Source organism: Hemiscyllium ocellatum, chromosome 13, assembly GCF_020745735.1.
Source record: "Hemiscyllium ocellatum isolate sHemOce1 chromosome 13, sHemOce1.pat.X.cur, whole genome shotgun sequence".
Taxonomy (NCBI): Eukaryota; Metazoa; Chordata; class Chondrichthyes; order Orectolobiformes; family Hemiscylliidae; genus Hemiscyllium; species Hemiscyllium ocellatum.
Window position 1 is genome coordinate 77,530,335 of NC_083413.1, and position 18,159 is coordinate 77,548,493.

An 18,159-nucleotide genomic window follows, 5' to 3' on the forward strand; every position below is an offset into this window, starting at 1 on the left:
CAGCCTCAATGTTAGGTATCTGCACAGATCCTGCTGGCCACTCAATGAATCATCTGTCATATCTTAGATGGGAAGTCTACTTACCATGTCCTGTCTGAAGCTTTGATTAATCCATCACTCATCTTGCAAGGAATGATTGGGGAGATGACCTTCACTTGAAAGCATGGATGCTCCTGGGTCTTTGGGTGAATTGGCTGGAGGTTACTGAGTGACTGTGTAAGGGTGCTGGATTAATGTGTTTAGAGATATGACCAGGCTGCTGAGGGGAGAGAGGCAGTTGAGTAAGAGTATGAATTAATATTGGGAGTTATAGTGTAGTGAGTACCATGGTGTCATCCGTGGTCTGTGATGCGTTAACTGATTTCAGCCAGGATAACACTAGGAATGGCACATCCTGGAACTGGCGATGGAGTGGCACAGTGGCTCACTGGTTAGCACTGCTGCCTCACAGCGCCAGAGACCCAGCTTTGATTCCACCCTCAGGTGACTGTGTGGAATTTTCACATTCTCCCCGTGTCTGCGTGGATTTCCTCTGATACTCCAGTTTTCTCCCTCAGTCGAAGGATGTGCAGGTTAGGTGGATTAGCCATGGGACATGCAGGGTTACAAGGAAGGGTAGGGTGTGTGGGTCAGGGTGGGGTACTCTTCAGTGTGGACTCAATGGCCTGAATGACATGCTTCCACAGTGTCGGGATTCTATGAAAATATTAGCCTATCTTCCAGCCTTGCTGAACAGTATGTACTAATGTCAGATTGGTGTTAACTGTGATATGGCAGAGTAATCAACTGATATTCACTCTGAGTCCATTCATTATTTATATCTAAATCGAGGTGAAACAAACAGAGCCAAAGGACAGTAAGAATAAAGAAGGAGGCCATTAGACCCAAAATGGCTGTGCTGGCTCTCATGTAGTCCCATCAACAACTCCCCACACTCTCCAACTGCAAATTTTGAGGACATACCCAACTCTCTTTAGAGATCCAAAATGGAATCTGCCTCTATCTCACTCCCAGGCACTGCATTCCTGATACCTAACACACACTTTACAAAATATTCCCTCTCACATTGTTGTTGGGTTTTATCGTCCTTCACCTTGCGGTTCTCAACCGTTCTGCCAAATGGAACAATCGTGCTCAATCAACACTGTTTCGAATCCTCATGGTTTTGAAAACCCTTGACTTGGAAAGCACAGGGGTGTGAGCGACGGGAAAGCTCTGCTCTAGCTACACATCCAGAGCAGGAGAGAAAAATAGCAGTGGGAGGGAAAGATGACATTTGTAATATAATGCCATTTACACAATGTTGCTAATATAGAACATAATGTCTCAAAGCAACTTCTCAGGCATAAAGGCAAGTAAATGTCAAGATCAATCCTAAGAAGGAGAGGTGATACAGAAGCTTTTCAAACCAATGGGTTTTAGGATTGGTATGCAAAGGATGATGGAGATGCAAAGAGGTTCAGGGTGGAAATTCCAGTGTGCAGGGCCAAGACGGTATACTAGCATTCCACAGGAGAATTGTGAGCATTAACCATGACCATTCTTGATATTTCAGACTCTATGGTTCAGGTGGCTGACAGATTTAATGGACCATCAAACATGGAGTCGCTGGTCGATACAATTTACATGAAGATCGCTGAGGCAATACAGACCATGCGAGATAACAGAGCTCATATCTCATCGAAGGTAAGGTCACCCAGAGCAGAGAGAGTGAGTTCTGGTCTTGGAAGCAATGAATGGCACTGCATGTCAGTGAATAATACCCAATTGTAAACATTAGATGGTAGGAGAGTTGACATCACATTTGGGTTATGTCATAGGACAGCCAGCACATGGTGGAATTAGAATACTGTTGGAGTGCAGGATGGATTTGTCAATCGATTGGAATCAAATTGGGAGTCAGGGTGGAATTCAGAATTAACTTTTGGATTTGGATTTGGATTTGGGAGCCATGATTGGGAGTGGATTTGGAACCATGGGTTTGAACTACCCTTTACAAGTTGTAGAGGCTGAATGAATTATCCATAATTAACCAAGTCTAATTAATCACAGTGGGGCTTTGTGTGAAGCAGTGGTAGTGCCCCTAACTCAGAGCCAGAAGGTCTAATTTCAAGTCCAAGAGGATATTGCTCCAGAGGTGTATCATAACATGTCTGAACAGGTTGATGAAAGATAACAAAAAAAGTATTGTGTTTATACTTGGCAAGCAACTGATGTTAGACTGCACTGGGTTGATATTACTGTTTGCATTCATGTGTGCCAAAACATAGAAAAAGTCAAATGTCTGACCTTACTGCCTCCCACTTCCCTGAGAAGGAATTACATTTCTGTAATGTGTTGTATATGATGTGAAGGGCTCGGTTAGGTCAGTTTGCTGGATGGCTGGTTTGCAATATAGAGCGACATCGGAGGTGTGGGTTCAATTCCCAAACCAGCTAAGGATAATCATGAAGGGCTCTCCCTGTCCAGCTCTCCCCTCATCTGAGGTGTGTGGTGACCCTTGGATTAAACCATCACCAGTCACCTCTCTCTAATGAGAGAGGAGCCCTACAGTTCAGTAAGACTCTGGTGACTTTACCTTTATATAGTATGAATATCTAAACCCTCTTTTCAAAATACTAGTAATGAAAACTTCAAAGGATGACTCTCTCCTTTTTAAAATCGCACCTTTTGATCAGACTTCTTGATACTATCCTAATACCGACTTAAAGTACACTGTCAAGTTTTTATTTGCTGATATCCTATGAAGCATTTTGGACATTTTACAAAGTTAAAGAGGCTATTTAAATGCAAATGCTGTGACTCCCTTGGGTTGCACACTGGAAATTGAGTTCTGCTGTTCCCAGGCTCATTAAAAAAGTTAAAGATTTTATGAAGAATTCTTCAAATTACCTGATTTTCAAATCCAAATTGACTTAAAATGAGAACCAGATTTCTGTACTAAACAAAACTCACAATTTATTATAAATACTTAGCATCTAGCTACAGTAAACAGTTATAAACAGTCCAGACAGAATTGCACGTACACACTGTAAACATACGCATATACACACACACGCACACACACAGTATATATACGCACACACAATACACACACACACTATACACACGTGGTTAAATAGATTGTGGACAAAAGAGAAAAATTGGAAGGCCAGTTCAGTGATCTTTGTTCCAAGGTTCTGTTGTTGAGATGATATTTATGACTCTACTGCTAGCCAGCAAGCTGCTTCACTCACCTTTCTCTGGTTTCGTCCTCTGGTTGACAAGAGACACGAGGATGCTGGTTCCCTTACAAAAAGTCTCTGTTGTATCAGTTCAAAGTCATAGTTTTACAACAACTATTGCAGGAAAGATAAACTTTTTCATTTAAGTTTACAGTGAGGTTTGTCTGCAGAGAACAGGGAGACTGCTCCTAAGCTGAAGAAGCACTGAAGACCTCTCTTGTTCTTGCTTTCATGCTCTCTCTATCTCACACACTCTCACTCTTCCACTCTTCCTATCACTCAGTCTGTAACTTGTTCCTAACTTCAATGTTTCCAGTTCCCTGAGAACAAGTCGCTTAGTTGACAGACAAAAAGGTTGTTATCATTGATAAATGGTTACTAGTCCATAGACGAATCAACCTCTGTTGCCAATAAAAGCTACACCCGTACACCCTCTGAAATCCAAATTATTACAACTCAGTCTCTAGTTACTGCTTATTCAAACACTTGCTGACATGATACCAGCCATGGGTGTCAGTTTGCTTACTTCTCAAAACAGCCGCTGCCCTGTCAAATTCCGTTTTTGAAAACTGCTCCTTCTGATTTCAGTTCACAGTTTTTATAAACACCAATACCAGACACAGTCCTCACCTCAGAGTGTTACTTCACCTGAGATTTTCTTGGCTGACAGACTCAGAATGAACACCTGCCAGTCAGCAGTTCTATTCTGGATGTCCAGATGCTATCAATGGACTCTGAATTAGTGGTGCTGGAAGAGTGCAGCAGTTCAGGCAGCATCCAAGGAGCAGCAGCGTCGATTTCGCTGCTCCTCGAATGCTGCCTGAACTGCTTTGCTCTTCAAGCACCACTAATCCAGAATCTGGTTTCCAGCATCTGCAGTCATTGTTTTTACCTTGCTAACAATGGACTATTGGAAGAGTATAAGAATCGGGAGTTATTACCCACCCCAATTACCAATCACCATTCTACCTGTTGAAGATTGATATGCCGAGCTACATATATCAGAGTGGAAGAGGATAGGTGCTGACTTCACTTTGCCATGTTGTCTATTTTAAGGTGACACAAGAAATTAATTGTTCTACCCGATTGTACAACCTTGAACTCCTTCACTTCACAAATTAGGGGTGCAAATCCCCTGGAGGATGCAAGAGGGGGTGACAAGAAAGGGAGATAATTGGGTGAGATGGCCTTGGAGAGATACATGCTCCTGTCTCACCACCTCACGAATTAAGTGCTGGTTAGGGACTTTCTCAACTCACCAGCATTTTAGAATGTTAGCTGGTAAAGTAATAGCTACTTAAGGGCCTCAATCCACCAGCTCTCCGGTTACCTGCTTTCCCGGCAGGTGACAAAAAATGGCTGCTTTTCCTTCTTGGTTGTCAGGGTGACCTTCTTGTTGGGTTGCAGTGGGCTTCCCATTTGCTCCCACTCTGTGGAAATTAGGCACAGACTGGGGGTCGGGGATGGGGGGAGCAGGCAAAGGTGTGGCCTCTGGAAAAAAAGTGTCATCCTTACTTTTGACCCCCTCTTTTTCCGGTGACACTAACTCCGACTCCAACCCCACGAGAAACCAAAGAAAATACCATTGGGTCCCCTGGAAAGTAAGCTTTGGCCAATGGCGCTAAGCAGTCAAACATTGAGGCCTACAATTCCCCAAAAACCATAGCCTGAAAAAGACATTACTTTGGCAGATCATTACACGCCTCCATGGGATGTGAGTGTCACATACAAGGCAAAATGTGTTCTCAATCCTTAACTGCCCTTGACTGCAGTCCTCCCCCGCACTGCTGCTTAAAACCTGCCTCTTTGCCTTGGCCTTCAGTCAGATGTTGTCTTGCCGTCACTTTCCATGGTTTGGCACAAACTTTTGTTGGTTAATGCTGCATGAAACACCTTGGGGTGTGCCTGTAAAGGTGTTACATGGGTGTAACTTGTTAATTCCATCTGCAATGAAATTTGACATCCCTGAATTGCGATTTGCAAATAAGATTGACTGGGTTCTTGGAAGGTCAAGGATATTCTTTTAGACTGAACAACCTGTTCTACACAAACACCTGCAAATGATCTTCATATTTGGACTTGTATTTTACCATCTGCTTCTTCATTGTTTTGGAATCCAATTTTTAAACCAGTTGAACCTGTTGAGTTGGAATTGTCATCGAAGTGCCTAATCCAAAGGGAATCCTGAGTCCTGAATGTTGATGTTTTTTTTAATACACTCAGGGTGTGGATGGCACTGTCTGGGCCAACTGTTATTGCCTGTCCCTAATTGCCCTTGAGAAGTTGGTGGTGAGCTGCCTTCTTGAATCTTTGCAGCCTACCTGCTACAGGTTGACCCACAATATTGTTAGGGAGAGAGTTCCAGGTTTTTGTCCCAGCAACACTGAAGGGACAGTGATATATTTTCAAGTCAGGATGGTGAATGGCTTGAAGGGGAACTTGTCACTCTTTCACGTGTCTGGAAGGTTAGAGGCTGCCCGACTTGACGTGTTTGGGCAGGGTATAGAGGAAGTTGGGTTCTCTGACTCTAGAAACAGATGAATCCTCACGTAGCAAAGAATGAGGAAAAGGGTACTTTGTTAATCTCAATTAGGGGGGTTGTTAGGAATGATTTCACATTCTCTCCTCCCCTATCTAACTCCAGTCTGTGTCATCTCTCTATCTTTCAGTCACCCCCACTCCCACCTCTGTGCCCAGCTTGTGTTGATTGCTTTGTTGGGTCTTGTTTTGTGGTAATTAATTTCTCTAAGAAAGCTGGAGGATTATGTCGTTGAGCTTTATAAGTAATCACCTCCATCAGTTGGGACCCCTGTCCACTACTACCACATGTTTTATAAGTTCCTTCACAATAAATTGTACATTTTTTGTGATCCTTATTGATTACCTCCTGCCCATCCTCCCCTACGGCTTATTGAGTTAGCGTCAGGATCAAGAGGGAAGCCAAATAGTGCCAAGGGAGAGCAGGGAAATCTCGCGGAAGTCATATGCAAGCGGACCCGAAACAACAGAGCAGGCCATTCAGCCTCTGAAGTGAACCGAGTCCAGCCCACATATAGGACAGAGCCAAACAGGAAAGAGAACGTGACAGGATTGAACAGCACGCACTGACATCACAAAGTGAATGAGCTTCCCAGTCTGTAAGCACCATTATGACAAAGCTAAATAAAACCACCACACCATTTTAGCGGGGATGTCAACGGTCAGGCCTCTGCTCTCAAAAGGTGGTTGATTTTTGGAACTCTCTTCCACAAACGGCAGTGGATGCCGAATCAGTTGTTCACAAAAATTTACTTGCCGCAGATTTCAAATTAAGGAAAGGCATTAAGGAATATGGGCCAAAGATCTATGGAGTTATGTCAGAGACCACCCATAATCTCACTGAATGGTGGAGCAGGCCTGAGGGGCTGAATGGCCTACTTCTGCTTCTAACTGACTTTAGAAAGCCCAAAAACAGAAATTCAAATAGCCCTAAAATTTGAAGGCAAGGACGTATGGGTAGACTGCAGGGAGAATGCATAAGAAAATAAGGATATGCGGTGGAGCTTTGAGGTTGCTATGGTTGGGAGCAGTCCTGCAGAATTTCTGGAGGATGGTTGGGAAGCTGTTTCTAAAGCTTGCATTTCAGATGATCTGGAATACCATCCTTCAACACCAAGGAACTTGAACTCATCCAAATCTCTGCTGTCCGTGTCCCAATTCTGACTGAGTCCCATTGTCCCCGTAACTCCTGTGCTTAGATTAGATTAGATTCCCTACAGTATGGAAACAGGCCCTTCGGCCCAACAAGTCCACACTGACCCTCCAAAGAGTAACCCACCCAGACCCATTTCCCTATCCTCTATTTACCCCTGACTAATGTACCTAACACGATGGGCAATTTAGCATGGCCAATTCACCTGGCCTGCACATCTTTGGATTTTGGGAGGAAACCGAAGTAATCAGAGGAAACCCACGCAGACACGGGGACAATGTGTAAACTCCACACAAACAGTCACCTGATGCGGGAATCGAACCCGGATCCCTGCTGCTGTGAGGCAGCAGTGCTAGCCACTGAGCCACTGTGCTTGCTGACCTAGACTGGCTCCCAGTCTGCCAATACCTTAAAAGTTCTCGTCCTTGTTATCCTTCTTATCTCTGCAATCTCCTCCGAAGCTGCAATGCTCTGAAACCTCTGCATCCCTTCAATGTTGGTCCCTTGACCATTCTACACTTTAAGCACCCACATTTGCTTCGGTCAAAATCTCATGATCTTCTACACTTATTAACCCCTCACCTTTTAAGATGAGCCAAAATGCTACTTCAGTGGAAGGATTTTGGTTGCCTGTCCCAATATCTCATGGCTTGTTGAGCAATTCTGCTGTAATGTGCTTTGGAATTTGTATTACAACATCAAAGATGGAGGATCTTTGGACTACAGTTGGTGGTGTTTTCACCTCTGGGCCAGGATTTCCAAGTCCCACCTGTTCAAGAATTATATCATAGCATCTCTCAACAGATTGATTAAAAATAATGACTACCCAAGAGGTGCTGTGTGAACATAGGTTGTGGTCATTGTTGTGTGGAGGTCAGCGCTTTGTGAACAGAAGCAGCCACTAAAATTGAACTAGTCAGTCTCACGCCCCAATCAGGTGATCATTCATTGGATGTTTTGGTGCTGTTTGGCACGAAAGGAAAGTGTGCCCTCCCATTACCCTGAGATCCTGGTGAGTACAGAAAATGGTGCAACTGCCTGTGCTTTGCTTGATTGATATCAGTAAGTTTGTTGGAAAGAGGGGATGTTTCTCTGTTTGGCTGAACTTCCCCTTCTTTTTGTGTTTCTTGCTCAGGTTCTTCAAGGGTGTGGTCATCTCAAATCAGTAAGCAAGCGGTCAACCGAGGATGATCCAAGGAGACGTGGGAAACCGTACCCAGTGGAGGACAGGCCAGTCAGTCTTGCCACTCCGCCCATGGACAGATTGGTGGGTACTAGATGACTCCATTTTAAGATTCCTATTGCAATGAACACTGCTATTGCTGAGTGTCTTTGAAAGAAATGAAGCCTTTCTAAGAACTGAGGGCCGGTTGGCTGTTGGGCTCCGGGGCGGCACTGTCATTGTAGGCCTTAGGAACAAACTTTGAATGTCACAATGTGTTCAGACGCACTGACCACTGGAGAGCCATTATCTACTTCCAGACACTGATGGCCTATTCATTTGGGAGGTGATGGGGAGACCTCTACAGCCAATTTGGACATCCAGCTGCAACGGGAGGGAAGCAACAAGCCTGGGACAATCCTCTGGAGCAGTCATTGTTGTTGAAAACCTAAAACAAAGAACAGGAGAGAGGGTCATCAGGACACCTGTTATATAGGTCTGCTCACCCACTGTGTGAACGAGAGCTGTCTGACATAACGCCAAGCAACTTACTGACCCGTATTGTTTCTGGCTTTTTAATATATCATTGGCGAGGGAAATCGCTTACGTGTCTTGGCGAGGGGAATTTGCACTGTTTCCAAACTCACCAAATGTAACAGCCCATCTCCACCTGGGGTTTCGGGGTCAAAATGGTTCTGGGGGGTCAAATTGCTAAGAAATAGGAGCAGGAGCAAGCAATTCAGCCCCTTCGTCTTAGCTCAATCAATCATAGCTGCCCTTACTGTGGCCCGAACTTCACTTCGCTATCTAGCTCCCATAGTTCTTGACTGGGTTTGGTACACGTTGGTGATTGTGTAGCATTCCCAGGAGTTTAGGCTCTGGAGTGTTGATCATTTGAGTCCCCTTCACTTATTGTGCCTTCTTTTGACTTGCTGCAAAACTATAGGGAAAATGAAAACAAGGAAAATGGCCACATGGCCCAGGGGCAGTGCAGACAGCACTGCCATATTGTGGCAATTAATGCAACGCCTAATGAATCCCAGCACCCACTGTGTTAACAAGATCGGACCCCCATAAAGCTTACTGACTCATATTGTTTCTGAAAGTTTAATCTATCATTGGTGAGGGGAATCACTTATGTGTCTCGGTGAGGGGAATTTGAACTGTTTCCGAGCTCACCTGATGCAGCGGCCCATCTCCACCTGGGGTCAGGGGTCAAGGACATTCGGAGGGAGGGCGCATTGCAGTAATGGCTGTTGTGTTTTCAGGTTACTGAAGTCAAGATGAAGCTCCGCGATGTTCGACAACTGTGGGTCACGCTCCCCAGTGCACTGTGCAGTGAGAAGGTGACGGCAGGGTTGGCCAATGAGGACAGGTGTTGGAATGGGCAGAACAGAGGGAGGTAAGAAGGTTAAACTCCCGAAACCACCCCACCCCCCCCCCCCACAGCATTGTGGGTATACCTATGGTCCAACCAACTACAGTGGTTCAAGAACACAGCTCACCACCACTTTCTCCAGGGCTATTAGAGATGGGTAACAAACACAGATCTAGTCAATGTCCACACCCTGTCAATTAATTTAAAAAAAAATTGTCCATACCTGTTCTAAAACAGGTTTGATGAGCCTTACTCAGTTGTTGACAAAATAGAGTGAACGAGTCAAACAGGACACTTCCCATTTCAGTTCTGAGATCATCAACAGATATTGATGTGCCCTGCATTTTCTCATTCTTCATATTTGGGCCTAGAAAATGAGTTACTGTCAACCATCTGAGGCCCTTATAATAAACACTTGGTGTGCTTTGTGTCAGAGATCACCTTGGGAACTCTGATTTTCACTAACTACTCCTCCTCATTTGTTGTGCTTTTCTGTTTACCCCGATCTCCTTAGTCACTCACTCTCAGCCTGATCTTCAAACACCGAGCTATCCCTCGAACCTTTCACCATTGATGGTTACTCAATCAGACACTGCACCTCTGCTGTCCGAAATCTCTACCTTGTTCCCTCCGCTGCGCTGCGTTGCTTTCCAATGCCTCAACAATCGGGGCAGGAAAAAGCCATTTGGCTCCTCTTCCCAATCTTAAACCAAACCCTCCCCATTTCCCAATTCTTCCTTCTGAAAGTTTTCCAATGTTTTGAAATATCAGGAACTTGAGGACCTTGTTGAGCTGGGGCAGTGGCTCAGTGGTGAGCACTGCTACCTTGCAACACCAGGGACCCGGGTTCGATTCTGCCTTCAGATGACTGTGTGGAAACTTCATGTTCTCCCCAAGTTTCCAGGGGTCTCCTCTGGTTGCTCCCGTTTCCTTCCAGAGATGTGCAGGTTAGGTGGATTGGCCATGCTAGATTGCCCATAGTGTTCAGAGGATGTGCAGGCCAGGTGAATTATCCATGGGTAAAGCAGGGATAGGATAGGGGGGGGTGGATCTGGGTGGTCGGATCTTTGGAGGGTCGGCGGGGACATGATGGGCTGAATAGTAGGGATTCTGTGACTCGATGAAAACAGGAGTTGAGATCTTGGGCTGTTCAGCCATGATTTAATTGAATTGTGGGGCAAACTCAAGGGGCCAAATGGCCTTACAGCTGCTCTTGTTTCTTGTATACTATTTTCTGGGACTCAGGCTGTCTGCACCTTTAGTGCTGCTGTATCTTTTTCTCTCTATTTCCCACCTGTTTGGTACATTTCCGGGTGAGCAGGACTCGGACCTGCCTCTTTCAAGAGAAATATAGAAGCAAGGGAAGTGCCCCTGAGCCATTGGTGAGCAACTGGAGAGGGAGAGAGAGAGAGAGAGAATCTAGAAAGAGGGGGAATTTGAGCGCAGTCAGAGGGGAAAGACTTTTAAGGACATGTATTATTGAATGATGTGGTGGGGCACTGGCTTTATGGGAGAGAGCAGGGTCACGGGGCTTTGTGTCTGGTTGTGGACAAACTAAGTTACATCGGAAAAGCAGGGGACTTGAGCAAAGCCCTGAGCTTTCTGAGGAATGTTGGGACTGAGAGGAGCAGGGCCAGGAACACAAGAAGCTTGAATTGTATTCACATGACGGGGCATGCTGGAGAAGACATGGGCCACAGCAATGTGATGATGTTGGGAATTTTTCGCAGCACAGCTGAGGGAGGATAAACCACCATTTCAGGACCAAGAATATTGTTAGCATGACTCACTGTATTCAATACAACAGTCAAATGAGCAACATATAGGGGAGGCAATGGCCTTCAGGTGTAATCCATGGATTATTAATCCAGAGACCCAGGTAATGTTCTTTGCACGTGCGTTCAAATCCCGCCCCTGGCAGATGGTGGAATTTGAATTCAATAAAGGATCTGGAATTCGGAATCTAACAATGACTAGGAATCAATTGTCGATTGTCAGGAAAAAACCCGTCTGGTTCACTAATGTTCTTCAGGGAAGGAAACTGCCATCCTCACCTGGTCCAGCCTGCACGTGACTCCAGACCCATAGCAATACTTGACACCCAACTGTCCTCTGGGCAATAAATGCTGGCCTAGCCAGTGATGTTCTGATCCTTTGAATGAGTAAGGAAAATTAGCACTAACTCTCAGATTTATTTTACTCCATATGGTGTTTAAAGCAATACCAATTTGGCAAGACTTGAGAAGATAATCTTATTTTACGTTGTGTAGTCCTTACCGATATGATCAAAATATCCCATTGTCACTCATCTTTATAGGGAAGAAGTAATTAAGAGCAGGAGTAAGCCGTTCAACTGGTAACGAAATTTCTCCTCTTTTCAGCCCAAAGTAACCTCCGTTTTGTCATCAGACTGTAACCCCTGTTTCTAGATGTCACAACTCCCTCCCTCCCTCTCCAGCCTGGGGGAAACCATTCTTCTTGCATCAACCCTGTCGAACCCTGTAAGAATTTCATCTGCTTCAGCAATATTTGAGCTAAAGAAGCCAGAGATGAGGGGGAATTACTTCTCTCAAAGGCTTGTGAGTCTGCGGAATTCACTACCACAGAGGGTAGTAGATGCTGGGACATAGAGTGAATGTAAGGAGGAGGTAGACAAGTTTAATCAGTAAAGGGTTGAAGGGTGATGAAGAGCGGGCAGGAAAGTGGCATTGAGACCGAGGTGAGATCAGCCATTATTGTACTAAATGGTGGAGCAGGCTCGAGGGGCTGAATGGCCTACTCCTGCTCCCAATCCTTACGTTTTTGTGATCACCCCTCATTCTTCTGGATTGTGGAAAATACAGACGCAGCACCTCCTCAGTCTTTCCTCATGGAATAATCCCTCCATCCAGCAGAGGTTTCTCATGCAAAAATAGCAAGTTGCAAGCTAATCTGCTCTGTCACTCTGCTTCTAAACTCAGTCTGTTTTTCCCTTGATTGCATAGTGTGCAGGTTCACAAAGAGATGAAAGGTGTACAGCTGAGGAGGTTTTTCTATAACCTCCTCAGCTGTACACTTTGTATTTTCTATAAACAGCTAATTTCTACTGCCTTGTTTTCACTTTGATTTCTTTTCTGTAAACCACAAAGCACCTCGTTCCTCTGAGCTTTTTGTCAGTGGATCATTTCATGTCTGTTTTCTACCTTGACTATTTCTGATCCTCAGATTGTTAAGGACAGGAATAGGCCTTTCAGCTCTTCCGAGTTGCTCTGATGTCCAATTAGATTCCGGCTCATCTGTATCTCAGTTCCACTTTGCCTCATTCGTTCCATGGTCGCCAGTTTAATGAATCCTACTTTGCCTGAGCATTTTGAGTTGGGAGTCTTGAGATATGTTCATAGTTTCTTGAAAGTGGAGTTGCAGTTAGATAGGATAGTGGAGAAGGTTTTTGGTATGCTTGACTTTATTGGTCAGTGCATTGAGTTTAGGAGTTGGGAGGTCATATTGCAGCTATACAGGACATTGGTGAGGCCATTTTTGCAATTTTGTGTGTAGTTCTGATCTCCCTCCTGTAGGAAGGATGTTGTGAAACTTAAAAGGGTGCAGAAAATATGTACAAGGATGTTGCCAGAGTTGGAGATTTTGAGCTGTAGGTAGAAGCTGAATAGGCTGGGACTATTTTCCCTGGAGCGTCTAAGGCTGAGGGGTGACCTTATAGAGGTTTATAAAATCATAGAGTTATAGAGTCATGGAAATGTACAGCATGGAAAAAGACCCTTCGGTCCAACCCCCGCCTATGCTAACCAGATATCCCAATCCAATCTAGTCCCATCTGCCAGCACCGGCCCATATCCCTCCAAACCCTTCCTGTTCATATACCCATCCAAATGCCTCTTAAATGTTGCAATTGTACAGCCTCCACCACTTCCTCTGGCAGCTCATTCCATATATATACCACCCTCTGCGTGAAAACGTTGCCCCTTAGGTCTCTTTTATGTTTTTCTCCTCTCACCCTAAACCTATGCCCTCTAGGTCTGGACTCCCCCATCCCTGGGAAACAACTTTGTCTATTTATCCTATCCATGCCCCTCATAATTTTGTAAACCTCTATAAGGTGACCCCTCAGCCTCCAACGCTCCAGGGAAAACAGCCACAGCCTGTTCAGCCTCTCCCTAGAGCACAAATCCTCCAACCCTGGCAACATCCTTGTAAATCCTTTCTGAACCCTTTCAAGTTTCACACCATCTTTCTGATAGGAAGGAGACCAGAATTGCGATATTCCAACAGTGGTCTAACCAATGCCCTGTACAGCCGCAACATAACCTCCCAACTCCTGTACTCATTACTCTGACCAATAAAGGAAAGCATACCAAACGCCGTCATCACTATCCTATCTACTTGTGGGGGAGCATGGATACGGTAAATAGACAAGATCTTTACTACAGAGTAGGGGAATCCTAAATTAGAGGGCATAGGTTAAAATGAGAGGGGAAAGATTTAAAAGGGACCTAAGCAGTGACTTTTTCATGCAGAAACTGATATGTGTATGGAATGAGCTGCCAGAGGAAACCGGGGAGGCTGGTACAATTGCAACATTTAAGAGGCACCTGGATGGGTGAATGGAAGATGATATGAATAGGAAGAGTTTAGAGGGATATGGGCAAAATGCTGGCAAGTGGGACTAAATTAATTTTAGGCTATCTTGTCAGCATGGACAAGTTGGACCAAAGGTTCTGTTTCCGTGCTGTACATCTCTATGACTCAAAGTGTTTGATATTCATGTGTTGAGCTGTTACAGGTGGCCATGTTTTGGAAGTGTTGAGAGCAGTTTCCTAGCCAGCAATTGTAGGATTTTAATGGTGTGAAGAATCAATGGCCAGATGAATGAAAATGCAGATTTGTGCTGCTTTTAATAATCAACTTCATGACTGAGCTTCATTGATTTAGCAGCCTTAGTGATTGACCAAATCTTTGTGTGTGTGTGTATGTGGAGATATGAGGATAGATTAGCGTTCGCTAGTTTTTTTTAACTTAGCTTGGGAAAAGATCCCTTTATAGAACATTTCCTCAGGATAATGAGTTGAGTGGCACAAGGAAACCCCATGAGAAGCCAGTTGCTCCATAAAGAGGGGCTGTCTCTTTTCCTCCAGGTGCCTTGTGTTTCGGCTGGGGGAGTGCACCAGCATTGTAGCCCACTACTCTGCAGCTTGTAACATAAAATGAATTACTTGTGTCCAGTTACGAGAATGACCAATTAAATACTTTGTCTAAATCTAAACAAGAACATCTGACAACCATATCTCTTAATTTATCATCTCTTAGTTTATTATCAAAAGTTATTCAGTAAGATGCAATAATTGGTTAACATTCGCAGTCAGTAATATAGAAGTATGGGTGCTTATCCCAAGTATTTCCCACAAAGACACTCTTCGGGGGGGACAAAAGCAAATTGCTCTGTGGAGAAAAATGAACATTTTAGACAATGTGTTATTTTGAAGGCAACAGAATGAGCACAGGAAGTTGCCCCTTAGGTCCCTTTTAAATCGTGCCCCTCTCCCTTTAAACCTATGCCCTCTAGTTTTAGATCCTCCTACCCTGGGGAAAAGACCTTGTCTATTCATTCTGTCCATGCCCTTCATGATTTTATAAATGGGGAGAAAATTCAGAAGTCTGAAGTGCAAGGTGACTTGGGAGTTTTAGTCCAGCATTCTCTCAAGGTAAACTTGCAGGTTGAGTTAGCAGTTAGGAAGGCAAATGCAATGGTGGCATTTCTTTTGAGAGGACTTGAATATAAAAGAAGGGATGTATTTCTGAGGCTCTATAAGGCTCTGGTCAGACCACATTTGAAGTTTTGTACGCAGTTTGGGTCCCCATCTCTCAGGAAGGATGTACTGACCCTGGACCATGTTCAGAAGATGTTCACGAGAGTGAAAAGCATCATGTATGAGAAATGTTTGAGTGCTCTGGGTTTATACTCGATGGAGTTTAGAAGGATAAAGGGGGGGGGATCAAATTGAAACATACAGAATATTGAATGGACTGGACATGGTGAATGTTGGGAAGATGTTTCCATTGGTAGGAGAGACTAGCACCTGAGGGAAGAACTTTTTGAAATGGCGATGAGGAGAAACTTCTTCAGCCAGAGAGTGGTGAATCTATGGATTTCACTACCACAGAAGGCTGTGGAGGCTAGGTCATTGAGTATATTTAAGTCAGAGATGGATAGGTTCTTGATTATAAAGGGGATCAAGGGTTATGGGGAGAAAGCGGGAGAATGGGGTTGAGAAACTTATCAGCCATGATTGAATGGTGGAACAGACTAGATGGACTGAATGGCCTACTTTCTGCTCCTATGTCTTATGTTCCTGACTCTGTTGCTTTGACGTTCTGATGTGTGGTCAAGTTGCTGATTGTGCAGGTCATTTCTGTAGACACTAATTGCTCAGGAAGTACATTCTTGAGATGTTCCTTCAATCACTCTTTCAAAAGAATAAACAAGTTTCATCTTAAAGTGATGTAGACAGTTTTCTTTCCTGAAGTGACAGAGATCAGCTGGGCAGCTTGTTCTTAGCAAGGCTTTCCTCCAAAAGGACCTCAGCAAGTCAGTCACAGTTCAAATAACTTGAGCAAAATCTACAAAAATGCAAGCAGCTATCACCAGTCACATCGTTTATAGGGAGCGTTGTTAAAATAAATTCTAATGTTTGTAGTGAACTTTCAATGACCTCTTTAAAAGAAAACTATATTCACAATACTTGAAATAATTTACCTTTTCTGCAATCCATCAAAACTTAAGTGTTATTACATATTACGTATAAAGCATCTTCACAACATTCTTTCCTTTATGGTTCCTCATATTTGATTAGATATAATTAGATATTATGTAGCAATTATAATACAACTTATTAGATACTTGTGGCCTGCTTTTTCTTGTCCTGTTTTTCATCTCACATTTCCCTAGAACTTCTAGCTATGAAGTAAGGTTTGGACTGTGACTCAACGATGTTCCTTCTTTCCTTGTTGTATGGCTACACATAGCTAAGGGGACATCATTATAGGCAAAGCAGTACCAAGTGCTAAGAAAGCAAGTCAAAGACACCCTATCAAATCATAGCTATATCGATAGAACTATGGATTACCTTCATAACTGCCAACAGCAGTGTTTTTTTTCACTCTTTACCTGTGTGGTGGTTGGTTATCAGTGGCGAGGTCAGCATTTATTGACCATCCTTAAGACATTTCAGAGGAGGGTAATTCAGTCGCCCATATGACTATGGGTGTGGAATCATGTGTGGACCAGACTTAAAGGATGTCAGTGAATGGGAGGTTTTTTTTGACAAAAGATGGTATCACCACAACTCAGACTATCTTTGAATTCCAAATGTTATCAATTTAAATTTAAATTCACATCAGCTGTTGTGGTGTGTTCTGAACCGGTGTCCCCAGAGCATTAATTAGCCTTGGCCTCTGGATTACGAATTCAGTGACCTTAACACTACGTCACTGTCTCCTCATGATTGTAAGTGGGGGCACGTTGTGCAGGGGCAGGGGGTGAACTAGGAGCTGACACACCTTGCTTGAAGCCTGTGATTGTCTCCCTTGACAACAGGTTAGCAAGTAGGCCCGTTGTGAAGAGGGAAGCCTAAATTTGAGTCCCTGCCCATTTGATTTTTCTAACTGGTACTCGAGATAGTCATGTTTATGTTACAGGTTAGCATGCTCACTGCTACTATGAGAAAGTGAGGACTGCAGATGCTGGAGATCAGAACTGAAAATGTGTTGCTGGAAAAGCGCAGCAGGTCAGGTAGCATCCAAGGAGCAGGAGAGTCGACGTTTTGGGCATGAGCCCTTCTTCAGGAATGAGGAGAGTGTGCCAAGCAGGCTAAGGTAAAAGGTAGGGGCGTTGGAAATGCGATAGGTGGAAGGAGGTTAAGGTGAGGGTGATAGGCCGGAGTGGGGGTGGGGGCGGAGAGGTCAGGAAGAAGATTGCAGGTTAGGAGGGTGGTGCTGAGTTCGAGGGTTGGGACTGAGACAAGGTGGGGGGAGGGGAAATGAGGAAACTGGAAAAATCTGGGTTCCTAGGTGGAAGATGAGGCGCTGTTCCTTCAGCCATCATGTTGCAATGGTCTGGCGATGGAGAAGTCCAAGGATGGACAGGTTGGACTGAAGGGGCTGTTTCCATGCTGTACCTCTCTATGACTCTATGACCTGCATGTCCTTGGTGGAGTGGGAGGGGGAGTTGAAGTGTTGAGCCATGGGGTGCTACAATGAGCTTTTAATCCTCCTCAGTTGAACTTGTAAATGTTATTTAAAAAAACACAGACCTTTTTAAGAACTCTATGGACTTTGTACCAATAGACAAGGTGATGTCTCATGGCAGAATCCAACCTGGCACTGCAGGATGCACTGTGTACCCCTGAGGATCATTAGAGTGTATGCTGCTGATCTTGTTAGGGAGCAACAAATGGATTTTCTCCTGCAGCAGACCATCTGAGGAAATTTCTTTCCTTATTGATTATTGTGCTGAAAAACTACCCAAAGGGAATTGTGCAACTTTAAGTAATGGGGATGCATGCTTTTTTTTAAAGAAAATAATGGAAATTTGTCGTTTGAGTGGTTTTCTAATTAAAAATCTTATCGACTGAATTCCAAAGCTTGTGTACGGAGATGGGGGCTTGGAGCTATTAAGTGCCATATTAGATTGCTCAGTCTATGTTTCAACAGT

The 18,159-nt window shown here is 44.2% G+C and overlaps 1 protein-coding gene across 1 annotated transcript in view; it reads left to right on the top strand.

Moving 5' to 3' along the window:
- LOC132821952 (glypican-1-like) overlaps positions 1-18,159 on the top strand; it is a 195,692-nt gene that overhangs the window by 167,507 nt on the left and 10,026 nt on the right. Inside the window, exons 5-7 of the mRNA XM_060834973.1 lie at positions 1,556-1,686; positions 8,051-8,182; positions 9,346-9,479. Of these exons, the coding sequence (XP_060690956.1) occupies positions 1,556-1,686; positions 8,051-8,182; positions 9,346-9,479 (397 nt within the window). The remainder of the gene's footprint in view (positions 1-1,555; positions 1,687-8,050; positions 8,183-9,345; positions 9,480-18,159) is intronic.